General features: G+C 38.7%; 1 protein-coding gene across 7 annotated transcripts in view; it reads right to left on the bottom strand.

Annotated features, from left to right (window-relative positions):
* The window catches only part of FANCC (FA complementation group C), a 264,563-nt gene that overhangs the window by 86,006 nt on the left and 152,080 nt on the right, over nt 1-26,477 (bottom strand). For all 7 annotated transcript variants that reach the window (XM_058695498.1, XM_058695504.1, XM_058695505.1 and 4 more), the window contains one exon: nt 302-415. In XM_058695498.1, coding sequence (XP_058551481.1) covers nt 302-415 — 114 coding nt within the window. The remainder of the gene's footprint in view (nt 1-301; nt 416-26,477) is intronic.

Raw genomic sequence — 26,477 nt, 5'->3', positions numbered from 1 at the left:
GGTGTGTTTACATTGTTTAAGGAAATCTCTTCTTCCAAAAATCTTTGAGAGAATAAATGAGATCTGTTAAGAGAAGAAAGGGGTTGGGTGATTTAGAATAACCTCTCCTGGTTTCCCTCTTTTTTCTCAGAATCTCCCACCTCAGGTTTCTTCCTTATATGGCTATAAGTCTGCCCAAGGTAAGAAGAGATAAACAGAGAAAAGTTAAACATCTCTCCTGGAAGAGTCAAATATTTCCATTTACCCTTTTTGCTGATGGTACATTAAGCAACAAAAATTTCAATACATTAAAAATACTCACATTTTTAAGCAAACCAGAATAGTAATCTGCAGGTGCATATCCAAGACCTTGAATAAAAAGACCAACTTCTTTTGTATCAAATTTGAATGCTGACAGTACATGAGATAGCAAGCCCTTAAAAACATAAACAGAAAAGGTTATTAAAAGTGAGTGCAAGTGGCATGTGCTTATTACATATAATGCCTAGAACCCATGTCCTCTGTAAATGCGGTGATCTCTATGAAAGGAGTAACCTTAGTTTGTCCAAATACCCAGTTCATACGGATTCAAGATATAAAGAAATAAGTTGGCCTTAAAATTATCATATTAAAATAGGTCATTTATTTTACTATTCTATTTTTTCTCTTTATTTTTATAGAGAGCAAGAGAGAGCACACAGGTCGGGGAGAACATCTGGGCGGGTGGGGAAAGAGGGAGAGAGAGAAGGAGAGGGGGGGATGGAAGGAGAGAGAGAGACAGCCAAAGAGAGGGAGAGCCAGAGAGGGAGAGGGAGAATCTCAAACAGGCTCCATGCTCAGGGCAGAGCTCAACACGGGCTCAAGATCAAGAGATCAAGAGATCAAGAGTTGGATGATCAACCAACTGAGCCACTCAGGTGTCCCCAAAATAGATCATTTTAAACAAATGTTAACAGTGAAGCAAAAATAATGAATGAACAATGCTTACCCATATTAAGAATGTGATCTTTATTGTTTTTAACTCAGCAAAATATTTTTATCAAAGTAGATACAATAATTTAACACATGACAAGGAACACACCACAAATTACTAGGGAAAGATTATGAATTAATAAATGGTGCTCTGGGAAAAATATTTTAAAAAATTAAATTTGTACCTTATGTCATTCATTAAAATATACCTGAACTTAATGTAAATTAAAGGGATCAATGTAAAAATGAAGTAAGGGGTGCCTGGGTGGTTCAGCTGGTTAAGGGTCTGACTTTGGCTCAGGTCATGATCTCATGGTTTGTGAGTTCGAGTCCCACATCGGGCTCTGTGCTGACAGCTCAGAGCCTGGAGCCTGCTCAGATTCTGTGTCTCCCTCTCTCTCTGCCCCTCCCCTGCTCATGCTGTGTCACACTGTCTCAAAAATAAATAAACATCAAAAAAAAAATTTTTTTTTAAATGAATGGGGAAGAACTTTGTAAACTGAAAATTAAGAGAGCAAATCATTGGTTGTTCTAAATAGAAATAAAATCTTGTGTCTTCAGAAAATAATATAAGCAAAACCTAGGAAGAATTTTAACAGTAACATATAACCATAAGTAGTCAAATTCTTGTGCAAAATATCATATGACAAACACTAAGAACATACATAAAAAATGAGTATGAACAGATAATTCATAAGACAAAATACAAACGTGCAAGAAACACATGGATAAATTCTTCACCCTCATAAACTCAAAGGGTAAATTTAAGCATCAACATACTATTTTTCACTTAATGAATTAAAGATTTTTACAGACCTAAATACCAAATGCTCATCTGGGTTCTCTGAAACAGGTACTCTGTGTGAGCTATTAAAATATAAATGGGTATCCATATATCCTGCTGCTGTGAACCACACTGAGGCACCCCCAGAGAGAGTGAGTGGATATAACACAGCCTATAACCCACCCCAAGCTTGGACTGCCAGGGCTATGTCTGCCCAGAGGTTTATAACCTGAACAAAGGCGCCTTATAGATTAATAGAGGCCTGCCTTATAGAGATCAACTTGAAAATATATATTAAAGGCTTTTTAAAAGCATTCAGAAGTTTTAATGTACCTGGCACACATTTAAGGAAATAAACCTAAATATGACGATGGGGATTATACTCAAAAGATGTTCACTACAATGTTCTTTCTCAGTGAAAAATGTCTAACAGCAGAGACTAATTTATCATACCCTCATTCAGTGGCTCATTGTAAACCATTAAAATGTTTATAAAGAATTTATGAGAGCATTTTAAATGGTTATATTACAATTTTAAATGAAGAAAGGAAGATGCAAATTTTAATACACAGAAACAATCTCATCAATTTAAAAATAATCCATACCATACATGGAAATGAAAAAATAATGAAGAAACTATCATCAAATATTAATAGTCTCTGTGATGGTACTATTATGGACATATATTTTTTCTTTCTTTCTTTCCTTTTTTTTTTGTTTTTTGTTCCTTTAAGAGAGAGAGAGAGTGCAAGCAGGAAGAGGGGCAGAGGGACGGAGAGAGATAGAGAGAGAGAAAGAGAGAGAATATCTCAAGCAGGCTTCACGGTCAGCACGGAGCCTGACACAGGGCTTGATCCCACAACGCTGGGATCACAGTCTGAGCCAAAACCAAGAGTCTGACGCTCAACCCACTGAGCCACCCAGGCGCCCCTATATTTTTCCTTCTTTCTACTTTGGTATATTTTCCAGTTTCCTATGCATGTATGTGTACTATTTTTATACTCAGGGAAAAAAATTTACTTTTTGAAAAAGTGTTATACTTGGAAACATTTTGTTTTTTAGTAGTAGCTTTATTGAGATATAATTCATATACTATTAAGTCTACTCTTTAAAGTATGCAACTCAGTGGGTTTTCATATATTCACAGGGAAATAAGCCACTTTATTTTTTTTCTTAACTCTTGCACTGCATTCTGTAAATACACATTACAAGATAAAATAAACTTGTGTATGTGCATCTAAATTTGTGAGTCCATACACATATACTTAGATAGGACTAAACCTAGGGAAATAAAATAATATAATAAATTTCACCTACCATCACACTTAATAAGCATTAAAAACACCAAAGGCTGACTCTCCCTCACTGGCTTGTTTGAAGCTACATAGGGCTGTAGGCTCTTTGGCCCCTCAGGACTTTACGATGTCCTACTCTCTCTACCATGAAGGTTCTTCCAGACCTGTTTAAATGTCACTTCTTGAGGGAATTCTAACAGTTAAGACAACTAAAATTTACTGAGTGCTTTCCATGTGTGAAATATTGTGCTAAGTTCTCTAAGTATGGCATCTCAGTTAAAATCCCATAAATCAAATTTTTAATAAAAATTCAATTAAGCAAGTTCCAATTAAGCCACCTATAAACAGGTGGCTACTATCATTATAATTCACACGATTGACCCTTAGAAAGTTAAAGCACAAAGTACTACAGACCTAGTTGGCATAAAAAGTAATGCAGTGTATGTACAATAGAAGGAAACTGATTTCAAGGCTGCAACAGTTAAGAATCAGTTACGACTGTAGATCCTAAGGAAAACCATGCCAAGGCTTTCCCCTATAAATCCAGTGCCTCCCAGAAGCACTCACATCCTGGGCCTTGGACCAATGAGTGGAGGCTGGCTTTCCAAAAGTGCAGGAGTTACTTTGGTAGCTGAGCCAATGAAAGTTTAAAAAAAAAAAAAAAATCTAGGACATTCAATAGATTCAGAGGGGGTGACCAAGGATTGTAACTAATTCCTGAGAATGTTTAAAGTAGCCATAAACAGTTCCCTAGATAGTATTCACAATGCCTGTATTATGCAACACCTAAGGTCTTGGAAAAATGAAAACAACCTAATTGTCAGACCTGTCCTGGCCTAAATTCCCAAAATGATATGGGTAGAAACTGATTTTTAAAAAATCAAATGCTATAAATATTAGTTCCCCACCCCGTTGCTTGACCTGTTTAAAAAAATAAAAACAAACAAAAAACCCCATACTGTAATATTCAGTGTTGGCAAGGATGTGGTGAGAGGGGTACTCTGCTGTTGTTGGGAGCACAAATTTATAAAGCCTTTCTGGGAAGTCACTTGATGTTATGTAGCCAAAACCTTAAAATTCATATCCTTTTACCCAGTTATTTAATTTCCAAGAATATATCTTAATGAATGTTTTAGGTTCATAAGCAGCATTACTCATAACAGTGAAAAACTGCAAGCAACAAAAGTACTCCACACAACACTGAACTGGTTGAATTCATCATGGTTTATCCAACAGTGTGAATTATGTTGTAAAAAGATATTTAATGACCCAGGAAAAGACAATGTAACAATTTAAAAAGCAAGGTGTCAAACTGTGTTTGATGTGATTTTAATTTTGTATGGAAAAAAAATGCTAGGAAGAAATGTAACAAATAGTTAAAACGGATTTTTTTCTAGTAGCGATTTAAAATTTCTTCTTTAAACTATCTGCATTTCCAAAGTTTCTACTATTACCAAAGCTGGGGTTACTTACTCTATGGCCAAAACTTATAAGGAACCTCCCTATATCCACTCTGCATGAGGCAGCTTGAATAGTTTTTTTTATCATAACAATGCAAATCTGATTGGTCTTCAGCTTAAGATCCTCTACGGCTTACTTTTTATCATAAAAAATGTTTTGTAAAATAAAATGACATGCGGGGCGCCTTGGTGGCTCAGTCTCTTGAGCGTCCAACTTCGACTCAGGTCATGATCTCACGGTCTGTGGGTTCAAGGCCAGCGTCGGGCTCTGTGCTGACAGCTCAGAGCCTGGAGCCTGCTTCCAATCCTGTGTCTCCCTCTCTCTCTGCCTCTCCCCCACTCTCACTTTGTCTCACTCTGTCTCTCAAAAATAAATAAATGTAAAAAAATTTAAAAAATAAAATAAAATTACATGCTTTAACTTATGTCTGTTTTTCCCATAATTCCCTAATACAAACTGCTATGGAGGGCCAAGAGAGTTTTATTCCTGGATAAAATAAGCATAGGTCCTGAGAAACAGCATACTGAGGTCTGGCTATGGTTACATAACTTCCAGACACCTCAAACTTTAGACCTTCAAATCTCTTCTTTAAAGTAAACTTAAAAACTGACAAGCACTTCTCATTGTTAAGAATTTTTTTTACTGCCACCTAGTGGCTACCAGAAAACCATTAAACACAAAACCATTCAAGATTCTGGAGGCATCTAACGCCTGGACAAAAATTCATTCCTACAGTCGTATGATAATTGATTCTTTTGTAAATGCCAACAGAGAAGTCTTGGAGATTCTCTATTTCAATCTTCTCATTTTACTAATGAACTTATGAAGAACTGGGTTTCTGAATACAGGAATCAATATCAACAAAAAGGACATGAATGTAAACAAACAGGCTCTGACTTGAAGGGCTTAAAGAAAAAGTGCAAATCATTCAATCATCCTAGCTGTGGTCTAAGATCCTTCAAGGGTGGAAGGTGCAGTAATGAACACAGCTGTGGGCAAAACATCTGAAGTCCAATTTTGATTCATGCAGGAGTTTTAAGAACACTGCTAGTATTTAAAAAGCCATTTTAAAAATGCTTATACCATTTATGGTGAACTTTCATTAAGGAGAGACATTTTAAATAAACCAGAGGAAAATCCACTGCCCTTGTTTTCAGGTGCTCTTTTTGTCCTCACCTCACTGTATCTGCTCTATCTTGAACAGGCAGCACATTCACAAGCGGGTTAGGAAAGTTGGACCAATGAGGCTGTGGTTTGGCTCACTGTTGGGTTGTGGAAGAAGGGCTGTGGTTTCTGCTCAGGCAGAGGGTTAGGAGAGCCAAACTGTGGTCAATCTTCTTGAACTGAGACAGAGCACATATTTCATGCTTCTCCAAACAATTTCTTCATCTGATCATTAAAGTCTTTTAGAATTTCCATCACTTTGGTCTCTATTGCATCTAGCTCTTTATACATACTATAAATAAAAAACTGTTTAAACAAAGATCCCTTATTCATTCAACAAACATTTTGAGTATGATCTGTATTCAAGCCACTCTCCTACGGTATTGGGAAATGAAGCCCCTGCAGCCCATGGAAGGGAGATGGAGATGGAAACAGCCGTAATAGAAGACAGAATGCAGTAGGTGCTACAACGAGGGGGTAAGACAATCACTGTGGGAACAGAGGAAGTAATGATTAATTCCAACTGTAGGATTTCAGAGTGCTCCCAGAGATGATGACTTCTGAGCTGATTCTGATAGCAAGAGTGAGGGGAAGGAGGCAGGGAAAGAGAGAAGATAGGCTGTGTAATGGGACGGACAGAGAAAACAACTAGGGAAAGAGAGAGAGAAGTGGTGGGAAAGAACTATGGGAAAGGCCATAGTAGGCAGAGCAAAGACACATGGCAAATACTCCTGTCAATCCTCCTGCTCCCAGCCCTTGCTGGATGCCTCGGCACAGCTCACCCCCTACCTCTCCCGCCCCTGCACCACACAGGGCTTCAGCTCACCTGGCCAAACTTACTTCTCCTGGTCTTTCTCTTTGATCTCTGCAATCTGGTGACAGCAGGCTCCCTGCTGGTCACCACATTCATCCTCCCCTTTCCCACCTCCGTACCATTTCCTTATCCTGAGAAATCCAACAACCTCCACACATTTCTAGCTGCCAAAATTACACATATTTTTCAAAAACCCATCTTTCTCCAAACTCCTGTTCCAGTGCCTGACAGGATGAAATCGTACTCTCCTGAAATCTCCATCGTATCCTATTTGTAGTTCTCTGATAGTGCCTACCAAGTTCTGCCTTGCACCATAGTTACCTGTTTCCTCTTCTACTCATTAGCCCACCGGCTCCCCAAGAAAGGGACAGTCTTACTATCTTTATATTCCTTAGAGCAAAAGCTAGCCCACTACATTGCACATAATAGGCATTCAATAAACACTAGCCTGGGGCGCCTGGGTGGCTCAGTAGGTTAAGCGTCAGACTTCTGTGGGTTCACCACCTTGGGCTCTGTGCTGACAGCTCAGAGCCTGGAGCCTGCTTCAGATTCTGTCTCCCTCTCGTTCTGCCCCTTCTCTGCTCGCACTTTGTCTCTCTCTCAAAATAAAATAAAGACATTAAAAAAAATTAAGAAAAAAAATAAAAATAAACACTAGCTTAATAAAAATAAATAGAATGAATTGCTCATTTACAGTTACTGAACAATATAATCACTGCGGGATTCCTCTGTGACCTCATTACAGGATAAAATAATAAATTTTGACCAAAAAATTTAATCCTCAAGGTATAGCACAACATGTTTAATCTTATCTTCTCTCAAGCCTTTACCAAAGCATCTGGTCTATCAGTTGTCGGCCAATAGAACTGCTACCATTTTGAATACTTGGCAGGTTCCTTTATTGTATAAAAATACATGTGCCCAAATACTGAATTAGTCACTTTTTTTTATATTCCCATGGTATTTTATGTAAATATCTAGTAAAACATTTATGTTATTATCCTGTTTGTTATACTTAAATAATATTAAAATTCCCAATTAATTATATCATTGCAAGTGATTTAGTTTCCTAAATTAGATAGCATAGTGAAAACTGGCTAATTTTCTTAATAACACAATCTTAAATTATCATTGCCCCCTGACAAGAAACACAGTCTAGAATCTGGACTAACATCTAAGCACCACCTAAATATATTACTTCACTGAAAAAGAAGAAAAATCCTCTATAAAGTAAAATGGACCAGCAGTATTCTGTGCATAGTACTACACGACAAAACAACAAAGAAGATAAATGTTACAAAACTTTAAAAAGCATAAAGACCTGCCTAAATGGAAAGATATACTATTGCCTCAGCAAGAAAAATTCAATGTCATGAAGAAGTAAATTCTCATACAAACTCAATGGAGTGCCATTAACAATCCTAAATAGGTTTTTGTTTGGTGGAACTTCTGAAGCTTGTCTAAAACTCACAGAGAAAAGCAAGTATTCAAACATATGCTAAGGAAAAGAATAAAATTACAGAAACACACAGCATGACTCCATTTCCATGAAGTTCAAAAGCAGGTACACTAAACAAGGTGCTATTCAGGGACACATACACAAGGGGCAGAACTACAAATTCTGCAAATTACTTCTGGATAAAGGTTCTAAGAGACAAAGTGAGATAAAGCGAATTAAATATTTTACACCATTGTAATGATTCTGTGCCTGTTTGTCTGAAGCACCCATAATACTGAGATTTCTCAGGGAAAAAATATCATTGTGGTGATGTAGTTTCACTGCTAACTTTTCTAAAATCTGAAATCCTTATCTAAAATTATAAGGCAGACTGTTTTCATATTATGATATAATGCATACCCACTGTTGTTGATAAAACTAGAAATAAGATACAAATGATTGAAGTTATTTAGAATTCTGTAAATTAAAAACACTTTACAAGCTTCCACAGTATTTTTTTGTTATTTCTATAAATTAAGAATTAAAAAATATTTCAAAATGCAACTGGCACACGTAACTGGCATACCATCAGATACTAGCATAATTTATAATCCAAATCAAGAAGAAATGAGTCCTAAGTTAAAGATATGGATTTATTTCTAGTATGTTCTTTCTAAAAATCAGATGTTTAATTTAACATAATTTTGAGGGGCACTTGGGTGCTTCAGTTGGTTAGGCTCCTGACTTGGTTTTGGCTCAGGTCTGATCTCACAGTTTGTGGGATTGAGCCCCATATCAGGCTCCCAGCTGACAGTGTGGAGCCTATTTGGGATTCTCTCTCACTCCTTCCTTTCTGCCCTTCCTCCACATGTGCACTCTCTCTCTCTCAAAATAAATAAATAAACTTCAACACACACACACACACACACACACACACACACAAACTATTCCTTTAGAATAAAAGTAAAGTTTTAAAAATAAAGAACTTACTACATTATTTCTTTCAACCCAAAACACTAGTCTGAATAAATTAACCTAAACAATGCCAGTATCCAACTTGGAACACGACAATTTTTTTCCAACAGTTAACAGTCTTATTAGTCTCATTTGGGTATGATAGGTTCAATCTAATAGATCTGCAATTACTATAGTTCCTTTTATTTCAATTCAATATTGAAACTATTAAATGATTTTTAATTTTCTAGAATGAGTATCTACTTAAGCCAAAGTGGACAAAGTCTAATTTAGTGAGCAATTTACTATGAAAGAAAATTAATCATACAAAACATGCACTGAGAAACACCTTTCCCTATTACATGGGGAAGTATGGTTCAAGAAACTAGGAAGCAAGATTCAATAAGTAGTTATTGATTATTTTGCCATTCTCATAAACCATATACTGTGAGGTATTAAAGTTCAAATATGACTCCAAATCAGGGAAGAGGATAGAGTACAACTGCTTTTTTCCTGAGAAAACTTGAAATTCTACCATTTAAAACAAATGGATTTATTACTCAGCACTCTTTTAAGTAAAGGTTAGTGCTGAGAAACTATGTACTGATCTAGCCCCTTCATGGGGTTATTGAAAATATAAAGCAGACTTTGTAATTGATATGGAAGAATTACAGAAGTTAGTATTATGTGAAGAAAGTAAGTTGCAGAATAACACATGCAGCATACTTCCATTTATGTGAAAAGAAACATAAAAAAATAATGTATTTTCATATATAAATGCAAAGACTAGAAGGATCTATAGATCTTCCATGACTTACAATAGCATTATGTCCCATTAAGTATATCATAAGACGAAAAGCGCATGTAATACCCCTAACCTACCCAACATCACAGCTTAGCCAGAGCTACCTTAAATGTGTTCAGAACACTTACATTAGCCCACAGTTGGGGTAAATCACCTAACCCAAAGCCTATTTTATAATTAAAAGTTGACTATCTTATATAATTTATGGAGTGCTGTACTGAAAGGAAAAAACAGAATGGTTGTCCATGTGGGTAGAGAATGTTGGTCAGTGTACGGGGTTGTTCACCCTCACAATTGCTGGCTGACTGGGAGCTGCCACTGCCCAGCATCACAAGGATCGATCACCCACTGATACCCTCAGAAAAGATTAAAGTTCAAAATTCAAAGTATGGTCTCTCCTGAATGCGGTCATTTTTATACCATCATAAAGTCAAAAATTGTCAGTTGAACCCTTGTAAGTTGGGGACTATCTGTACAGTCAGTTGATACCAGATATTTCTTCTGTGGAGGGATATGAAGGCTCCTATGTTTGAATTGTTTTCTGTTTGTTTGGTTTTTTTTTTTGGTCTGTGAGACATTTATACTGATGTATTATTTGTATAATTTAAAAAGGAAAGGAAGGAAAAAGGAAGACTTTGATTTTGATTCTAGCTATATGATCTTGGGGGAATTTTTTTTAAAATAGCCTCCCCAGTTCCCATTTCTATTAAATGCAGATGATAAAGTTGATTGTATACATTTGTTACAAAATTAAGATAGGTACATGCATGGGAAGTAGCCAGCACAGAGTGTTGGGCTCATAGCACATCCCTGATCATTGGTAGCTGCTCTGTTGTAAATCTCAGTTTGAGTTAGGATGGAATATAACAGACAGTCAAGTAACCCAGTTCTTGGGTTTGGGGTATCTTTAACCTTCTCTGTCTTCATTATCATGGTCAAGGTCCACCTTTTGCCCTCTGAATCATCACAATGCTGGGTCTTGCATACATTCATCTGACAGTGGGGCTATCATCTTCAGGTTTATCATCTCATAATCAAATAAGAAACAGATGAAGAGACCGAGGAAGAACCAGTGAAGATGAGGTCGCCTACCTCAGTGTTTCTCCTGGTGTGATGTGAAGACACTTCAATCAGAATCATCTGGTTCTCAATACCATGCAGACATTCCACTGAATCAAAACCTCTGGGTATAGAGCTTCTCCAAGAGGACCACCACCCACCTCACTGCACTGTGAAGTTTAAGGATCACCACTCTAGCAGCTGACCACAACCTGAACACCTGTGTATTTATCTTTTATGCACTGGGGGGAAAATTGAGACAATAGAGAGAAGCCCACATCTTCCTATCACCTCCCTACCTTTGCTGGAGTTAATCCTTCTCTGATCCAAAATCTATTCTAACAACGATCCAAACAAGCCTTACACCATCCCATGTAGTAAGATTACTCAAGCAGCTGAATGAGAATACGTTCAGAGTGGAAATATCCCAGAGCGGAACTTGGAGTCAGACACACTTAGGTTCACCTAGCAGCTCTGTTGCTCAATGGAGAAAATCATTTACTGTCACTAAGCTTCAGTTTCTAAGATATCTTTGAAATGGAGAAAATAATACCTCTCAAGGTTAGGAGGACTGAAAGAAATCAGGTAGGAAAATCACCCGGCTAGAGATCTGGCTCATAGTAGGTGCTAAATAAATGTTAATTCTCATGGTTCAGTGCCAGGGCTGACCCAATTTCTTTGAGACAGACCGAATATCTACAAGTTGCCCATTTTAGGAAGAGACAGAGACAGAGACTGAGAGAGAGAGGAGTCTTTGATGCATTCTGTTTCATAATCTGCCCACAAATCAAACATTAACAATTGCTTCTATCAAACTTAAATATTTTCAATGTCTCCAAATTAGAGACATGATTTGCATTCTCTCTCCCTAAGGTCTGTCTTCTGGGGTTCCCAGGAAAGCAAGTGTGGTGTCACTGTGGCCACAGCTTCAGGATGCACGCAAGCTGGTATTTTTCATGCAGGCCTCTCCATAAAAAATTCTCATTGGCTCTTGCCCCACCTCCCTCCTATCATGACTTCATTTTCAAAATACCCTCCCTCCCACCTCAGCTGTCCTTGCTTCTGGGGAGAGGACATTGTCAGAGAGTCCACAGGGCCAGTGAAGAAGGTCAGGGTTCCTGGAAGGCAAAAATTCCTGCCCAGTGAAAGGAAAATGTTAGTTTTCATTGTATTTTGTATTCCTGTCCATACTTTTAATCTTCATAATCAATACAACTTATTATCCCTGTTGTTATCTGGCAGTCTGAAACAATGAAATGTTTGAGTCTGTTTTCTCTACAGGTTATCCTTTGTTTCCTACTAACTTCTACTCCCTGTGGTGCTCCCGGGTCTCATGTCTAGCTTGCATACCCCAACTAATAATCTTTCCTGGTATGACTTGTGGTCCTGGTCCCTTGTCCTAATGCTTAATCCACCCTAATCCTTTTCTCATTTCATTCTGAACACTCAAAATTATGGCCTGACATGTCTCTACAATTAAAAACATAATGTTATAAATAAATTGAAAATCAACTTCTAAAAGAGAATTTCTTTTAATTTAAAACTTGGTATATGCAACACTGTCATGATTGCATAGTATTTGGACATTCTGGTGTGCTATTATTCAAATCCTTTGTAGATCAATTAAACGTACCAATTGATCTCAATTAAGATGAAGCAAAGTTACTCACATCTCTTTTACACTTTCACATCCATAGCCAAAACAAATTACTACAGACAGATTTCTGTAGCTTTTCCTTCAAAATCCTGTTTTCAGGGTTTTTTTTTTTTTCTTTTTAAAATTTATACGTCCCACTGCAGTTTCAATGAAATGATCTACAATAAAAACCTAACTGGCCTGGTATTTTTAGAGCCCTTTTTACTATGAAATAAACACTCAGAAATCTGGAGAATTGCAGTGGTTAAGTGTGTTAAGTGAGAAGGAAGGCTGCTCATTCATAGAACCGCCCAACACCCATTGTTTACATAGCCTATTCCATGAGCAGGATGCTGACATAACACAATTCACAGAATTTCCAAACACAGGTCCAATCATAACAAAGTCTTCAACTTTTACTTTTGCTTACAGAACCTCTTGCTTGCTCACTGCGGGGGGAGGGGAGGCAGGGGGAGAAATACAGTTGGTTTTCCAAAAACCAAAATCAAAAGGCTTTAGAAAATAAGCCTGAACTAAAATAGCAGTATGAATGATTCAAACAATGGCATTGAAATATATCTATAATCACATACTATAGAAAGACATAGGTAGGGAGACATAGAAACGTACACTTTATACTTACTGTAAGCAGGTCACGTGTTTAATAACCATGTTGCCAAGCTTAAATGATCACTCCTTTGCAAGCACCCTCAGTTCCCTGCTTGCCACCCTCACCCTGACGTGAAGTACTTGCCTTGTAAAATCCCAACCCTGTGAACCCATCTCTACCTTGTCTCCACCAGACCCCACACACCCGATACTGGTGAGAACATCAGACACCTGAGCCACCTGCTCTGGCTCTGATTTCATCACCACAACCCATGAATGGGCTCAGCATTGCCTCACAACCCTCCTATGCTTGTGGTCAATTTGCTCCACAACTTTCTGAGCAATTATTTCATATCTCCTCCTCTCTCATCACACCACTGCCCCCTTTCCACAACTCCTGGCTAAGGACCTCGTCTCATAGTTGAGAAAACAGCAATTAGCCTGGAACTCTCTCATATCGTCACCAACCAGTTCATAAACTTACCTATACGAACAGCCCCGTTTTCTGTCTTTCCCCGTATTCTGAAGGGGAGAAGTGTGTCTCTGCTCCTACAAAGTACAGGTGTCCAAGTGGGCTCTGACCCCCTACTACCTTCTTCGCCAGGACTCTCTATAGCAGTGATCCTCATGCTCTCTGGAATCATCACTGGACTGTTCACATCAGTTCATAAACACGCTCTAAGATCTAACTTAAAAAAAAAAAAAAAGTTCTCCTTAATCCAACATCTCCCTCCTAATTACTGCCTATTTCTTGCTCCTTGTTTAGCAGTCTCCTGAGGAAGCTGTCTAAACTTGCCTTCTCTATTTCCCCACCTCACATTCATTCCCTGGTCTTCTCTAACCTGGCTTCTACCATTTCACTTACCCAAACTCCATGATGCAAACCAACGGACCCGCCTCTATCCTTAGACTGCTCACCTCCTCAGCAGCATCCTAGGTGTTGGCTCTTCTCCCAGAGCCACCACCTTCTACACACACCCAGCACATGCCACAGTGGGGTGGGGCACACAGCCGGTGTGGGCACACTGTGTCCCCGGCTTCCATTCACTTGAAACATTTTTGTTTAGCTGGCGGCATACTACACTATACACGTTTCTCTCTTCATCCAGTCTAATTTGCTGGTACTTTTTCCTCAACCTGATTTTTAAGTTTTGGAGCCCTCAGAGCTCATTGTGAACCTCCAGGAGATCTTTTCTAGTTCTATCATTTTAGACACCGTTTACTACTGAAGTCTTCTGTTATAAAGAGTTTAAATCCACTTTTGATATCAGATTGCTATGAGCTTTCAAGTCCCACTGCTCCCTTCCCCCTTCTGCTCTATATCTCAACAGCTAACAAGGAAGCTGATAAGAAAGCCTCGGTGCTCTTTCCTGTGGCTTACACATGGCAACTCCTGCCCAAGTCCATCCTCTAACCACCATAAAAGTCAAACCAGTCTCCTTTCTTCCTCTCTCAAGTCATTTCTGGAACAGCTGTGGAGCCAGCTCTCATCTCCTTAGAAAGCCCCATTATATGAGTACTAAATCTTTTCAAACCCTCTTAGTATGTGTGCAGTGCCCTCTTGGTTTAAGTGTGAGCCACTGATCTCTACATCAGAACCAAATTTAGGGAGGGCGTCAGGAGGTCCATCTCACTCTTGTTGGGTGACTGCAACACATTCCAAAATTCTAGCTCCAGCCCTGCTCCCTCTCCTATGCTCCAGATTCATATATGCAACTGGCTTACTTGATGTCTTTGAACGTGGAACAGATCTCTCAAATTTAACAAGTCTAAGACTACTATTATTCCAACCTTCCCCAAACCACTTTTTCGTCTTTGTCATCTGAGTAAATGTCACCATCCACACGGTTATTCAAGTCAAAATTTTAGCTGTTACCTTTGATTCATCCTTCATACCCTTTCCCTCATCCTCCATATCTGATCTATCAGCTGTCCTGGTGTCCTTCTCTCTAGTACCATTTCTTTCTTTCTTTCTTTTAATGTTTATTTATTTTTCAAGAGAGAGAGAGAGAGAGAGAGAGAGAGAGAGAGAGAACACGCAAGCCAGGGAGGGACAGCGAGACACAGAGGAAGAAAGAGAGAATCCCAAGCAGACTCCACACTGTCAGAATGGAGCCTGATGTGGGGCTCAGACTCACAAAAACCGTAAGATCATGACCTGAGCTGAAACCCAGAGTCGGACCTCAACTGACTGAGCCACCCAGGCGCCCCATCTAGTACCATTGCTTTCACTCTGATCCCGTCCACTATGATCTCTCACCTAGATGCTGTCATAGCCTGCTACCTGCTTTCCCTCTTTTTATTCTTGCCTCCTCCCCCCAGATCCATTTTCCATAAGGCAGCAAGAAGGGGTGTCAGGATATAGTCTTCTCAGGGGCAAAACAATATTATAGCAAGAAATTCTGTGAGTTTTGAATGCAGTAACAGTTTTGATGAGACTGGTTTCCTAATGGAATGGAGATCCAGGGAACAATGAGATCAGCCCCTAGAATGTGAAAATCAGAAGCTCAGTTACCACTGTGGTTCAGCTAAACCTAGGTAAACAGTTCGCTTCCTGGAGCTAACAACAGGAGGAAATCACTAGGTAGCCATCACGTGGTTCAGAGCATTGACCTGGCAGTAGTCACCTTCACTTACTCCAGGATTCAAGGACAAGAAAGTCTGTTCACTCTCTAGTTCCTGCCGTAGATATTTTGAGTTGAAACTTGACACCCAATAATGGGAAACCCAGTAATAAAACAGAAAGTGGACTACACGTCCAAAGACCCAAGTCCTGGTTTTCCAACCCAGTCAGCTTTCTAAATGTTTCTTAACATTTAGAGCCTTGCTTTCTCATTTTCAAAATGAAGATATATTTTTCACAAGGGATTGTTAAATGCATTTATGTATGACCAAACTGTAGAACACCACACAAATGTGAGTTTTTAACATAACCCCCTTTGACATGCCCTTTAAGCAAAAAATACTTTTGATGCAACTGAACTTTTTATTACTAACAATTACAGAAGTGACAGAGTAAAGATCATTATGGAAATTTCAGAGATACACAACTATGCACACAAAGTGAAGATTCTTGGAACTGCCGTAAATACAGAATTCTATTCCCAGCTTGTTTCCCCCCAGATGTCAGTCTTTTCCTACACAGTTTCATTTTCCACCACACTCACTGGCCTCCCCTCATCCAAAGGTTACATGTGAGAATGGATTTCAGTAAATAACCATAAATTCATATACTGTTAACACCAGTGGAAAAACAAGAGTCTCTTGTGAGAGAGTTGCTTTACCATTAAAACTCTACCATAATGTATCCATATTCAAAATAAGTTAGAGGGCACTGAGCACCTACTATGTACCTCACTTTGGAGATGTAACAGTCAACAAGCCAGTTTAAGTCGTTGCACTCATGGAGTTTACCTTCCAGTGAGGAGAGAAGTAGGAAGGAATGGATAAATAAAATACACAATGATAAGAGATGATGATCAGGATGCTGTGACTAGAAAAAAGGGGAGAAAGAGTAGGCTTACTGTATATAAGGAAGGGAGGCAACTCTGAAGGCTGAGCATGAGACCAAGGCCTTAAAGAAAAGGAAGAAATAATATTTCAGGCCAGTAATCAGCAAGTTCAGATCAATGGCAAATAAGAAAGTACACTGCAGAACCCCCAAGAAGGCCAGTGTTGCCAGGCCGTGTGAGGAGGGGGTAGAATGGGATGCTATAGGATGGAGGTGAAACAGGGTTCCAATCACATAGGATCCTGAAGGCTGTGGTAACAGGAGCTGGGGATGTCATTTCAAGCATAACAGGATGAAACTAAAGGGTATTTAGAATGAAAATGATCTGATTTATATTTTTAAAACTATTAAATTTAAGCTTTATTTTGCAGCTAATGAAGAGCAATGAAAATGTTTCTGAGGAGGGTATTGGCATAAGCAATGCTTTACGAAGACTGGGTTGGCAACACTATGAAAGGCATACTAGAAGAGGAAGAAGACATTGGAGGTTGCCGTTAACAGCCAAGTATCACGTAAAGTCAAAAGGCAGCAAGTGCCTGAAGTGCCCTGATAACAAAGGACTGAAAAGAAAGGATGAAAGGGAGACATACCACACAGGTGGGATGCACAGGACTTGGTTTGAATGAAAGAGAAGAGGAGGAACTGTGGGGAAGTTTTCAACCAAGACACACGAAGTATAAAGGCAGAGGCCCAGGTAAAGGAAAGATTCAATTTTAGCCATGATACCACTTGCTTCTCATTCTACAGTTACCACTCTGCTACCTCACTGTATTATTCCAGCCCAACAACACTAGTTGTTTCTTACCCAAGGCTGGGCATCAGTATCATCAGACACCAGGCCACACATCAAACCCCCTGAAGAAGGACATGGAAACTATTTTTTAAAGATCCCACCAGTGATTCTGATGTGCAGCCAAGGCTGAAACTCACTGGCCCAAACAGAGTATAAAACCAGAATTGATTTTGTTTGGTGATAAATTCTCTTGCTTTTTGTCTGAAAATATCTAATTCTGAAAAGAATGACAGCCTTTTCACCCCCACCCCTCAGCATTTGAAGATCTCATTACACCGTCTTCTAGCCTTCATGACTTCTCTGAGAAGTCAGTAGTCAGTCTAATTGTCAAAGCCGGTACCACAGTGACAGAGGTAAGGCACTTGCTTTTAGTGTGAAACTGGATCCACTGCCATGTTCCTACCCAGCAACATATGAGTGATCCACTTCCTCATCATCCTCACGAGCATTAACTGCTCTATTTTTGAGTCATTTTGACAGTGTGTGGTGATATCTCATTGTGATTTTATTTTTTGCATTTCTCTGATGGCTAATGATTTGAACATCTTTTCATGTGTTTAATTTACCATCTGTACTTCCTTTTTGTGAAATGTCTGTTCATGTCTTCTGCCCATTTTCTAATTGAATTGCTTGTGCTTTTACTGTTGAGTTTTGAGACTTTTGTTCCCTTCATGTACTGTACTTTCGGTAGTAAGTCTAAGAACTCCTTGCCTAGCTCCAGTTTCTAAGGATCTTCTATTTTTTCCCAAAAGTTTTATAATTTTACATTTTATGTTTAGGTTCCTGATCCATTTTGAATTAATTTTGTGTAAGTTGTAATGTTTAGGCTGATGTCCAAGTACACCAGCACCACTTGTTGAAATTCCTCCACTGAGTTGCTTCTGTACTTATTAAAAATGAGTTGAGCCTATTTGTGCGGCTGTATTTCTGGAGTCTATCCTGTTTCAATCATCTATGTGTTTATGCCTCTGCCAACAACACCTGATATAATTACTGTAGTTATTATAGGAAGCCTTATGATTGAAAAGAGTGATTACTCCCACTTTATTCTTCTTTGTCAAGATTGTTATACCTATTCTAGGGCCTGGGCCTTTCCATATAAGTTTTAGGATAAGTCTATGTGTACAAAAAACCTTGCTGGGAAGTGCTTTAAACTTACAGATCAATTTGAAGAAAACTGACATCTTTATTATGTTGAGTCTTTCACTGCATGAATACTATATGTCTTTCTGTGGATTTAGGTCTTTTTAAATTAATTTAATCAGCATTGTATTATTTTTATCATTTTTAGATTATACAGACCTGTTTTTGTTAAGTATATACCTAAGCATTTCATTTTCTTTAGGGGTGACTATAAGTGATATTGTTTTTAATTTCAGTTCCCACATGTTCATTGTTAGTATATGGATATGTAGTTGACTTTTGTGTGTTGATCTTTTATTTGGCAATTCTGCCGAACTTACTTATCAGTTCTAAGAGTTGTTTCCTTTTTTCTTTTCCTTTTTTTTTGTTTGGTAGGTTCCTTGGGGTTTTCTATATTGACAGTAATATCATTTGCAAATAGGGATAGTTTTATTTCTCCTTTTCAATATAGGCCTTTTATTTCTTTCTCTTGCCTTATAATAGTGGTTAAAACTTCCAGTGCTATGAAAATAAACACCCTTGCTTTGTCACTGATCAGAGGGGGAAAGCATTCAATTTTTCGCCATCAAGTATGATGTTATTAGTTGTAGGTGTCTGGTAGATGCTCTGTATTAAGTTAATTCCCCTCTATTCCTAACTCACTGAGAGATTTCTGTCATAAAAGGGTACTAGATCTCCTCAAATGTTTTTAACTTGCATCAATTGATATGAAAACATGATTTGTCTTCTTTTGCTTATTAAAATGGTATAGCACATTGATTTAGTATAAGCATTTAAAAAAAATTTTTAATGTTTATTTATTTTTGAGAGAGAGACAGAGTGTGAGTAGGGGAGGGGCAGAGAGAGAGGGAGACACAGAATCCAAAGCAGGCTCCAGGCTCTGAGCTGTCAGCACAGGGCCTGATGTGGCGCTCAAACACATAAGTGAGATCATGATCTGAGCTGAAGTCGGATGCTCAACCAACTGAGCCACCCAGGTACCCCAAGTATAGGTATTTTAAAGTCTGAGACTTATAATGCCAGTATCTAAAATTCCTATGTGTCCGTGTTGCTGTCTTGTTGTATCTATAGATTCAATTTTGCTGTTGTGACTCTTTGTGTGCCTAGTTATTTTTATTTTGTGCCAATTATTACATTTACTAAATCTTGGTAGAAATAATTTGAGGTACCAGGATGATATGAGCTTCTTCCAAGGAGGCTTCTACTAGACCTGAAGCACGAGCAATTCAGGACCATCTTAATCCAATTTCAGCAAACTAAGATGATCTGAAGCGAAGCTGCACTCCTTGTGAGGACCTGTCTACTTCAGTTCATACTTACTCTCAAGGTCCCAACCTAAAGTGAAGGGCTCCACAGGCTTCCTCACTGGTAGCCCATGGACTCTAATTCGTATCCTCCTCACTCCACAATGCTGTTAAAAGTATCTTGCTCCTTATTAAGTTGATTCCTCTGGAATTTGTGGACACCTTCAGCCCCAAACAATGGGTTCACCTCCCTTGGCCTCTGTCCTTACTTGGATCCTGATATGGTAAGCCTTTACTATTTTATGGGCTTTTCCATGCCTTCAGGCATGTTTTTAATATATTGTCCAGGCTTTCTCATTCTCAGGAGGAGAGTTTTTGAGTTTGCAATAGCTAGAAACAGAAGTTCCATATGACCTATTCTGAATATCTGATGAAAGTTGTGAACACACTTCCAGGAAAGCTATCCATACCAATAACCTTTTAATACAATTTCATGGAATTTGCTGACCTTCTGAAGCCCATCTATGAACTCCCAGGTTCAAAGTTCTCAAGTTAAAAAGCCAAATATAGTAAAAAGAAAAAGGAACTGCATGCTAATCAGAGTCCACAGGTACTGACCATTTTGTGTTAGGCATTATGCTAACAGCCCTACAATCGTGCTTATTTTTGCACATACTCATAGTCTCTGCAGGAAGCATGGCTTGTTGGTACTGAAAGTGCTGGGCTGGCTCCTTAGGAAAACCAGTGGTGCATGGACAGGAGAACTTTCTACTGCTACCACTGCTGCCTGTAACGCTGAACCCTGAGTCAACATAAAGGAGCTACTATGCAGAGGCCAGAAAACAATGTGTAAATCTGGGCACATTTTAAACTGATGGAGCCATCCATGGGGCGCCTGGGTGGCTCAGTCGGTTAAGTGTCTGACTTCAGCTCAGGTCATGATCTCACAGTTCATGAATTCAAGCCCCTCGTTGCGCTCTGTGCTAACAGCTCAGAACCTGGAGCCTGCTTCAGATTCTGTGTCTCCCTCTCTTTCTGTTCCTTCTCCCACTTGCTCTCTGACTCTCTCTCTCAAAAATAAACATTAAAATAAATAAATAAATAAATAAATAAACAAATAACAAACAAACAAACAAACAAACAAACAAACTGACGGAGCCATCCAAAGAGACCTTCCTGGTAGGTGGAACAAAACAGCAGAGGTTGCCATAGGACCCCAAAATTATAGTGAAGTGGGCAACAATGACCAATTTCTGGAGTCCCTAAAGGAGAGGCCAACCTCAGGAAGGTAGATGGCCTACAAGCAAAAATATAATCAGAGGTTTGAGACTCAGACCCCTAGAATGGGCACAAGGCTTCAGGCCAGATGCAATAGCCATAGCTTTGTAGGTCTAGAGATGGACTAAAGGTACCCAAAGCCAGCACTCACAGCAGTAAGACATGCTTCATGACCCAGCAGGAGCTAGGGATGATGGAATTTCTAAAACACTACCACACTTGACTGGCATTAAATACTGTAGATATTAGGCAGAAAAGGGCTGTAGACCAGAACAGTGGTTCTCAATGGGGCCAATCAAAACCCACCTTTTTTCCCCTCCCAAATTTGTGGCTCTACTGGTATTTACTAGTCAAGGAGGATTAGAAATATGTCTTGTAACAGTGAACTGTCAGACACAACTTTCATATGTCCCACTGTACTTTCAGGTATGTAATACCTACCCTTAGAGCCTAAATTTATTTAACATATAAACACAAAGCATTTTTTGCATGTTTTGACATCCTCTTACTTCTCAAAAAATTAACTTCCAATGTCTATCAGGGGAGGTTTTAGTGCATTTTAGTCAGAGCTTTGTCAGGAGTTGTCTGTCATTTTGGAAAATCACCCTGCAGAAGGCAAGACCACTCGTTGTATTTTCCCCACTGCCACATCACTCTCTTATATCAGTCTACGTTTGTGGTGGTTACATTCTCATATGTGTGTGTGTAGATACATACCTCAGATTATTTATTATGTCTTCTAAGGTCATGTCAAAGCACTTACATTTTGAAATGTATATTATTTCATACATTTTATAGTAAAGGTGACATACTGTGTGGGTTTTTTTTGTTTTTGTTTTGTTTTGCTTTGTTTTGGAAGAGTATGAATTTCACTTCAGGATAGCTAAGGAGACATTATAAAATGTCTTCTAAAAAACTGGCATTGAGTCTAAAAGTGTTGCGAATTCTGCTATGTACCACCGTCCTTAAAACAATACTTCATTCAGGCCACACTTTCAAAGTCCCCACAGTCCTTAAGATCCCTTTCCAGTGGGGTGCCTGGTTGGCTTAGTAAGTTAAGCGTCTGACTTCCTCTCTGATCATGATCTCACAGTTCATGGGTTCGAGCCTGGCATCAGGCTCTCTGCTGTCAGAGCAGAGCAGCTTCAGATCCTGTCTCCCTCTCTCTCTACCCCTCCCCCGCTAGCACGTGCTCTCTCCCTCTCTCAAAAATAAAATAAACATTAAAAAAAATATATCCCTTTCCAGTATGTAGGGTTTTTATTTCTTTTTCTTGCCTGGTAACAGTGGCTAGAACCTCCAGTGCTATGAGAAAAAAGGGGGAAAACATTCAACTTTTCACCATTAAATATGACGCTATTAGTTTAGATATCTGGTAGATGCTCTTTATCAAGTTAAGGTAATTCCCCTCTATTTTTAACTCATTGAGAAGTTTTTGTAATGAATGGGTGTTAGATTTAATCAAATGCTTTTTGCTGTGTTAATGGACATAATAATGATTTATCATATGATAATATGATTTTTCCTTGTTTTTTCTTAAAAGATTTTATTTTTTTTAACGCTTATTTTTGAGAAAGAGAGAGAGAGAGAGAGAGAGAGAGAGAGAGATAGAATGTGAGCAGGGGAGGGGCAGAGAGGGAGGGAGACACAGAATCTGAAGCAGGCTCCAGGCTCTAAGCTGTCAGCACAGAGGCCAATGCAGGGCTTGAACTCATAAAGTGTGAGATCATGACCTGACCCAAAGTTGGACACTCAATTGACTGAGCCACCCAGGCTCTCCAAAATATTTTATTTTTTAAGTAATCTCTACACCCAACATGGGGCTTGAACCTACAACCCTGAGATCAAGAGTCACATACTTCATCTACTGGGCCAGCCGGGCACCACCCCTTCCTTTGCTTACTACTATGGTAGATTACAGGGTCGCTGGGTCTGAGTCAGCACTAACTGATGGCAATCTGTGCCCTGGACAATATGCTCCACAGGGCAGTGCCTGGATCAGTTTGAGTGCCACTGTGTGTTCAGCATAGCACAGGTAGGGCCTAGTGTCCATAGGCATACCATTTGGAGAATGAAGGAGGGGAAAAACACTGGTCCCTGGTTTCCATTCTAAGAATGAGCATTTATAGGGGTGCCTTGCTATGGTTCAGTGGGTAGAGCATCTGACTCTTGATCTCAGGGTCATGAGTTTGAGCCCCACATTGGGCATGTAGCCTACTTAAAGAAAAAAGAAAAAGAAAAAAAGAATGAGCATTTACTTCCAGGTTTTGAAAGGTGCACATTCACCTTGATATAGTGACTCTTGTTTAGATGAGATCTTTCCATATTTTACTTTCCCTGCAAAGTTTTATAAGAACCTTCTATACAAGAAAATGGTCATCTATTAGGTGAAAAGTTCTCACAGCTCATATGAGCTTTCTTTTTTCCTTAGGAAACACCTGTTTTATTTTTAGGATAGTTTATACTAGTTGACATCTATCTACTCCATGTAGTATAGCTACTGATAATAGCATTTAAAACTGTTTTTCTTTATTTTGGTATAAATCTAAAGGATAAAATCTCTTATTTCTAAATTTTCATTGTCAAATCTTCAAAATTACAGACAAATGCAAACAGATGCTATCAGAAATATCAGTGAATATTTGGTATTTGAATACCTGTGCAAATGAGTCACTATCGAGAGCTAATATAGTACAGCGGTTAGGAATCCTGAATCTTAGACATTATCTCAAAGTGTGTGTCACTTTGTAAACAGTCAAAAAATATGCATTATAAAAAATAGCCCTGTTGTTCACCCACATGACATCTTATAAAATACAAAGGAGGTGTACCCAGAAGCCAGACTGGCTGTTTCACTTTCATAGAAGCACAGTAAGATGTTTAGTGGAGTACTTTCACATACCAAATGGGGGGAGGGGGAGGAGTTCAGGCAAATTCCTTACATGTCTTATCTCATCTAAAATATGGAGATAATTTTACATGTCCTGCAGATATCATAGGGTCGTCCTGAGAATTAAAGGAGATGTGGATTTGCTTTGAAATCTACAAAACAGCATCAAAATCTAAAGTATTAATATAAGTTATTTTTATTAGAATCTAGTGATTTCTCAAGTAACATACATGTATAATAAGCAGATCACATATAAATAGCAGATTATTGTGTCATTTTAAAAAGTTTTTACTTATTTATTTTGAGAAATAGAGCAAGTGCACAAGTGGGGAAGGTGCAGAGAGATGGAGTGAGAGAATCCCAAGCAGGCTCCATGCTGTCAGCACAGAACCCAATTCAGGGCTCAATTCCACAAACCGTGAGATCATGACCTGAGCTGAAATCAAGAGTCAGATGCTTAAGCGAGCCACCCAGGTGCCCCAAGATAACTTTTTCTTAAAACATACAACAATCTAAGGAATAAAAGCCACCTGAAGAATAAGCCTGCTTCAATCATGAATGTAATAGTCAAGTGTTCTTCTGGATTTAGACAATCAAAATGTACTCTCTAGAACAAGTCACCTGAGATGATGCCAAATTGTAAAGTATAGTACTTCTCCCAACAAGAAAGCAAATCCATATAATGCAATCTAGTACTCTGTAATATAAAAATAAAATTAGTTGGGGCGCCTGTGTGGCTCAGTCGGTTAAGTGTCCAACTTCGGCTCAGGTCATGATCTCACAGTCCATGAGTTCAAGCCCCGTGTCAGGCTCCATGCTGACAGCTCAGAGCCTGGAGCTTGTTTCAGATTCTGTGTCTCCCTCTCTCTGACCCTCCCCCATTCAGCTCTGTCTCTCTCTGTCTCAAAAATAAATAAACGTTAAAAAAAAAATTTTAAATACAATTAGCAAAAGAGAGGTCATTTTTGAAAGCTTTAAACTTTAGTAGTATAAGTATAGTATTAAGCATTTTAGAGTTGTTTGATTTGTTTCCTTTTTCAGCAAGAGGCAAATGTTAACTCTGCTAATGCATTTTTTTAAATAAGTCAAGAGGGAAAAAGCTACATATAACACATTCGTCCCCCCTGCGCTGCTAGTCTCTCATCAATTCCAGCTCAGTTAACCTCTGTGAAACTAGTACAGGAAAAATAAACTGTGCTGCTACTGTGGCTGAGACCACACAACTTTTTAATGGAACTGTTCCAAGGCCTGAAGTTCCATTTGAAAGTCACTAACAAAACCTTTGGAAATGTTAAGGAAAAAAAAAAAAAAACCAAGCCAAATAACTGGAGGCCTGGCAAGCCCTAAAGCCTGTGCTTATCCACACTCACAAAATGTAATCACAGGCCCAGTCAGTTCTGTCCTTCCTTCTGCATTTTCCTTCAAAGCAATCCACTAACAAAATTGCTATTTCTGTTTTCAGTTTAAAAAAAAAAAAAGAAAAGAAAGGAGGAAAGGAAAGGAGGAAGGAAGAAGGAACAAAGACAGATTCTATATATATTAAATGTGGAACAAAACTACATTTATGCCACCACATAACAAGAACTACAATAGTTCTTAACTAATCCACACTGAAATCTGTTGGTTTAGCACCTAGTGATTTAAATTTGTTCCCTTTGCCTAAGAAACACCACACTCTAATACCAGCCAAGACACAGAAGGCCACCTGCTTAGACAGTTGTAGATTCCTTTTTAAATGATAGGTAATAGCAGGTTTAAAGGTTTCCAAGTTTAAAAAGATTTCCAGAAACCAAGTCCCTTCATATACTCCAAACCTCAGATTAGCGATGTTGCATTGCTTTCTATAAGATACACACCTACATTCTGCTTAAAGAAGCATTTGCAGCTGCACTATGTAATACAGAAGACAGATGGCTCTTGACTACTATAATCTTGGAAGAAAACTAAAAAAATTAATTAGATATTTGGCAGAACTCAATAAACAGCATAGTAAGCTCATTATCATGCAAATCACCTAAACTGCCAAATATATAAAATTGCTGTATTAAGCTCAGAGAAAGAGGAAAACTTCCTCCCCAACCATGTGACTGGAGACTCAATGGAAGACTTCAGGGGTGCTGCTGGCTATGAGGAGAATTGGGGAAATCTACCCAGCAGAAGTGGGGATTTCTGAGCACAGAGGACAGGGGGTTAATTGGAGAAAGGCTGGTCTGAAGAAAGAGCCAGCTCTCCCGGTATGGGTCAGAAGTTTCACAACTTCCTACACAAATAGTGAATCCACCCTGCCATAATTTTCCAAGGCATAGTCTGTTTCTGGAAGATACTTGGAAGATAAGCAATCACTTGTTCTAAAGATTTATGGCAATTCTAAATAGAGGCAATGGAACCATGCGAAATCTTACCTATCTCCATTTTCAATACAGAAGTTTGCTCCATGGGGCAGTTAGCCCCTCCCAAGTCAAAAGTAATCACATTCTAAAGGATTCATTTACAAAGCAAGATAAACTAAAAAGAGAAGGTTTAAAGTAAGAATAAAAGCAAAAATAATGGCTATTTTGCCAGTTACTTTCTTTTTCTTTTACATCCCTAAACTGGAAATCAATAGAAAAATTTTAAAAAATTCAGGTAACTGAGACAAATGTGGTTAG

This window comes from Neofelis nebulosa, chromosome 12, assembly GCF_028018385.1.
Source record: "Neofelis nebulosa isolate mNeoNeb1 chromosome 12, mNeoNeb1.pri, whole genome shotgun sequence".
Classification (NCBI taxonomy): domain Eukaryota; kingdom Metazoa; phylum Chordata; class Mammalia; order Carnivora; family Felidae; genus Neofelis; species Neofelis nebulosa.
This window is presented reverse-complemented; position numbering and strand designations above follow the sequence as displayed.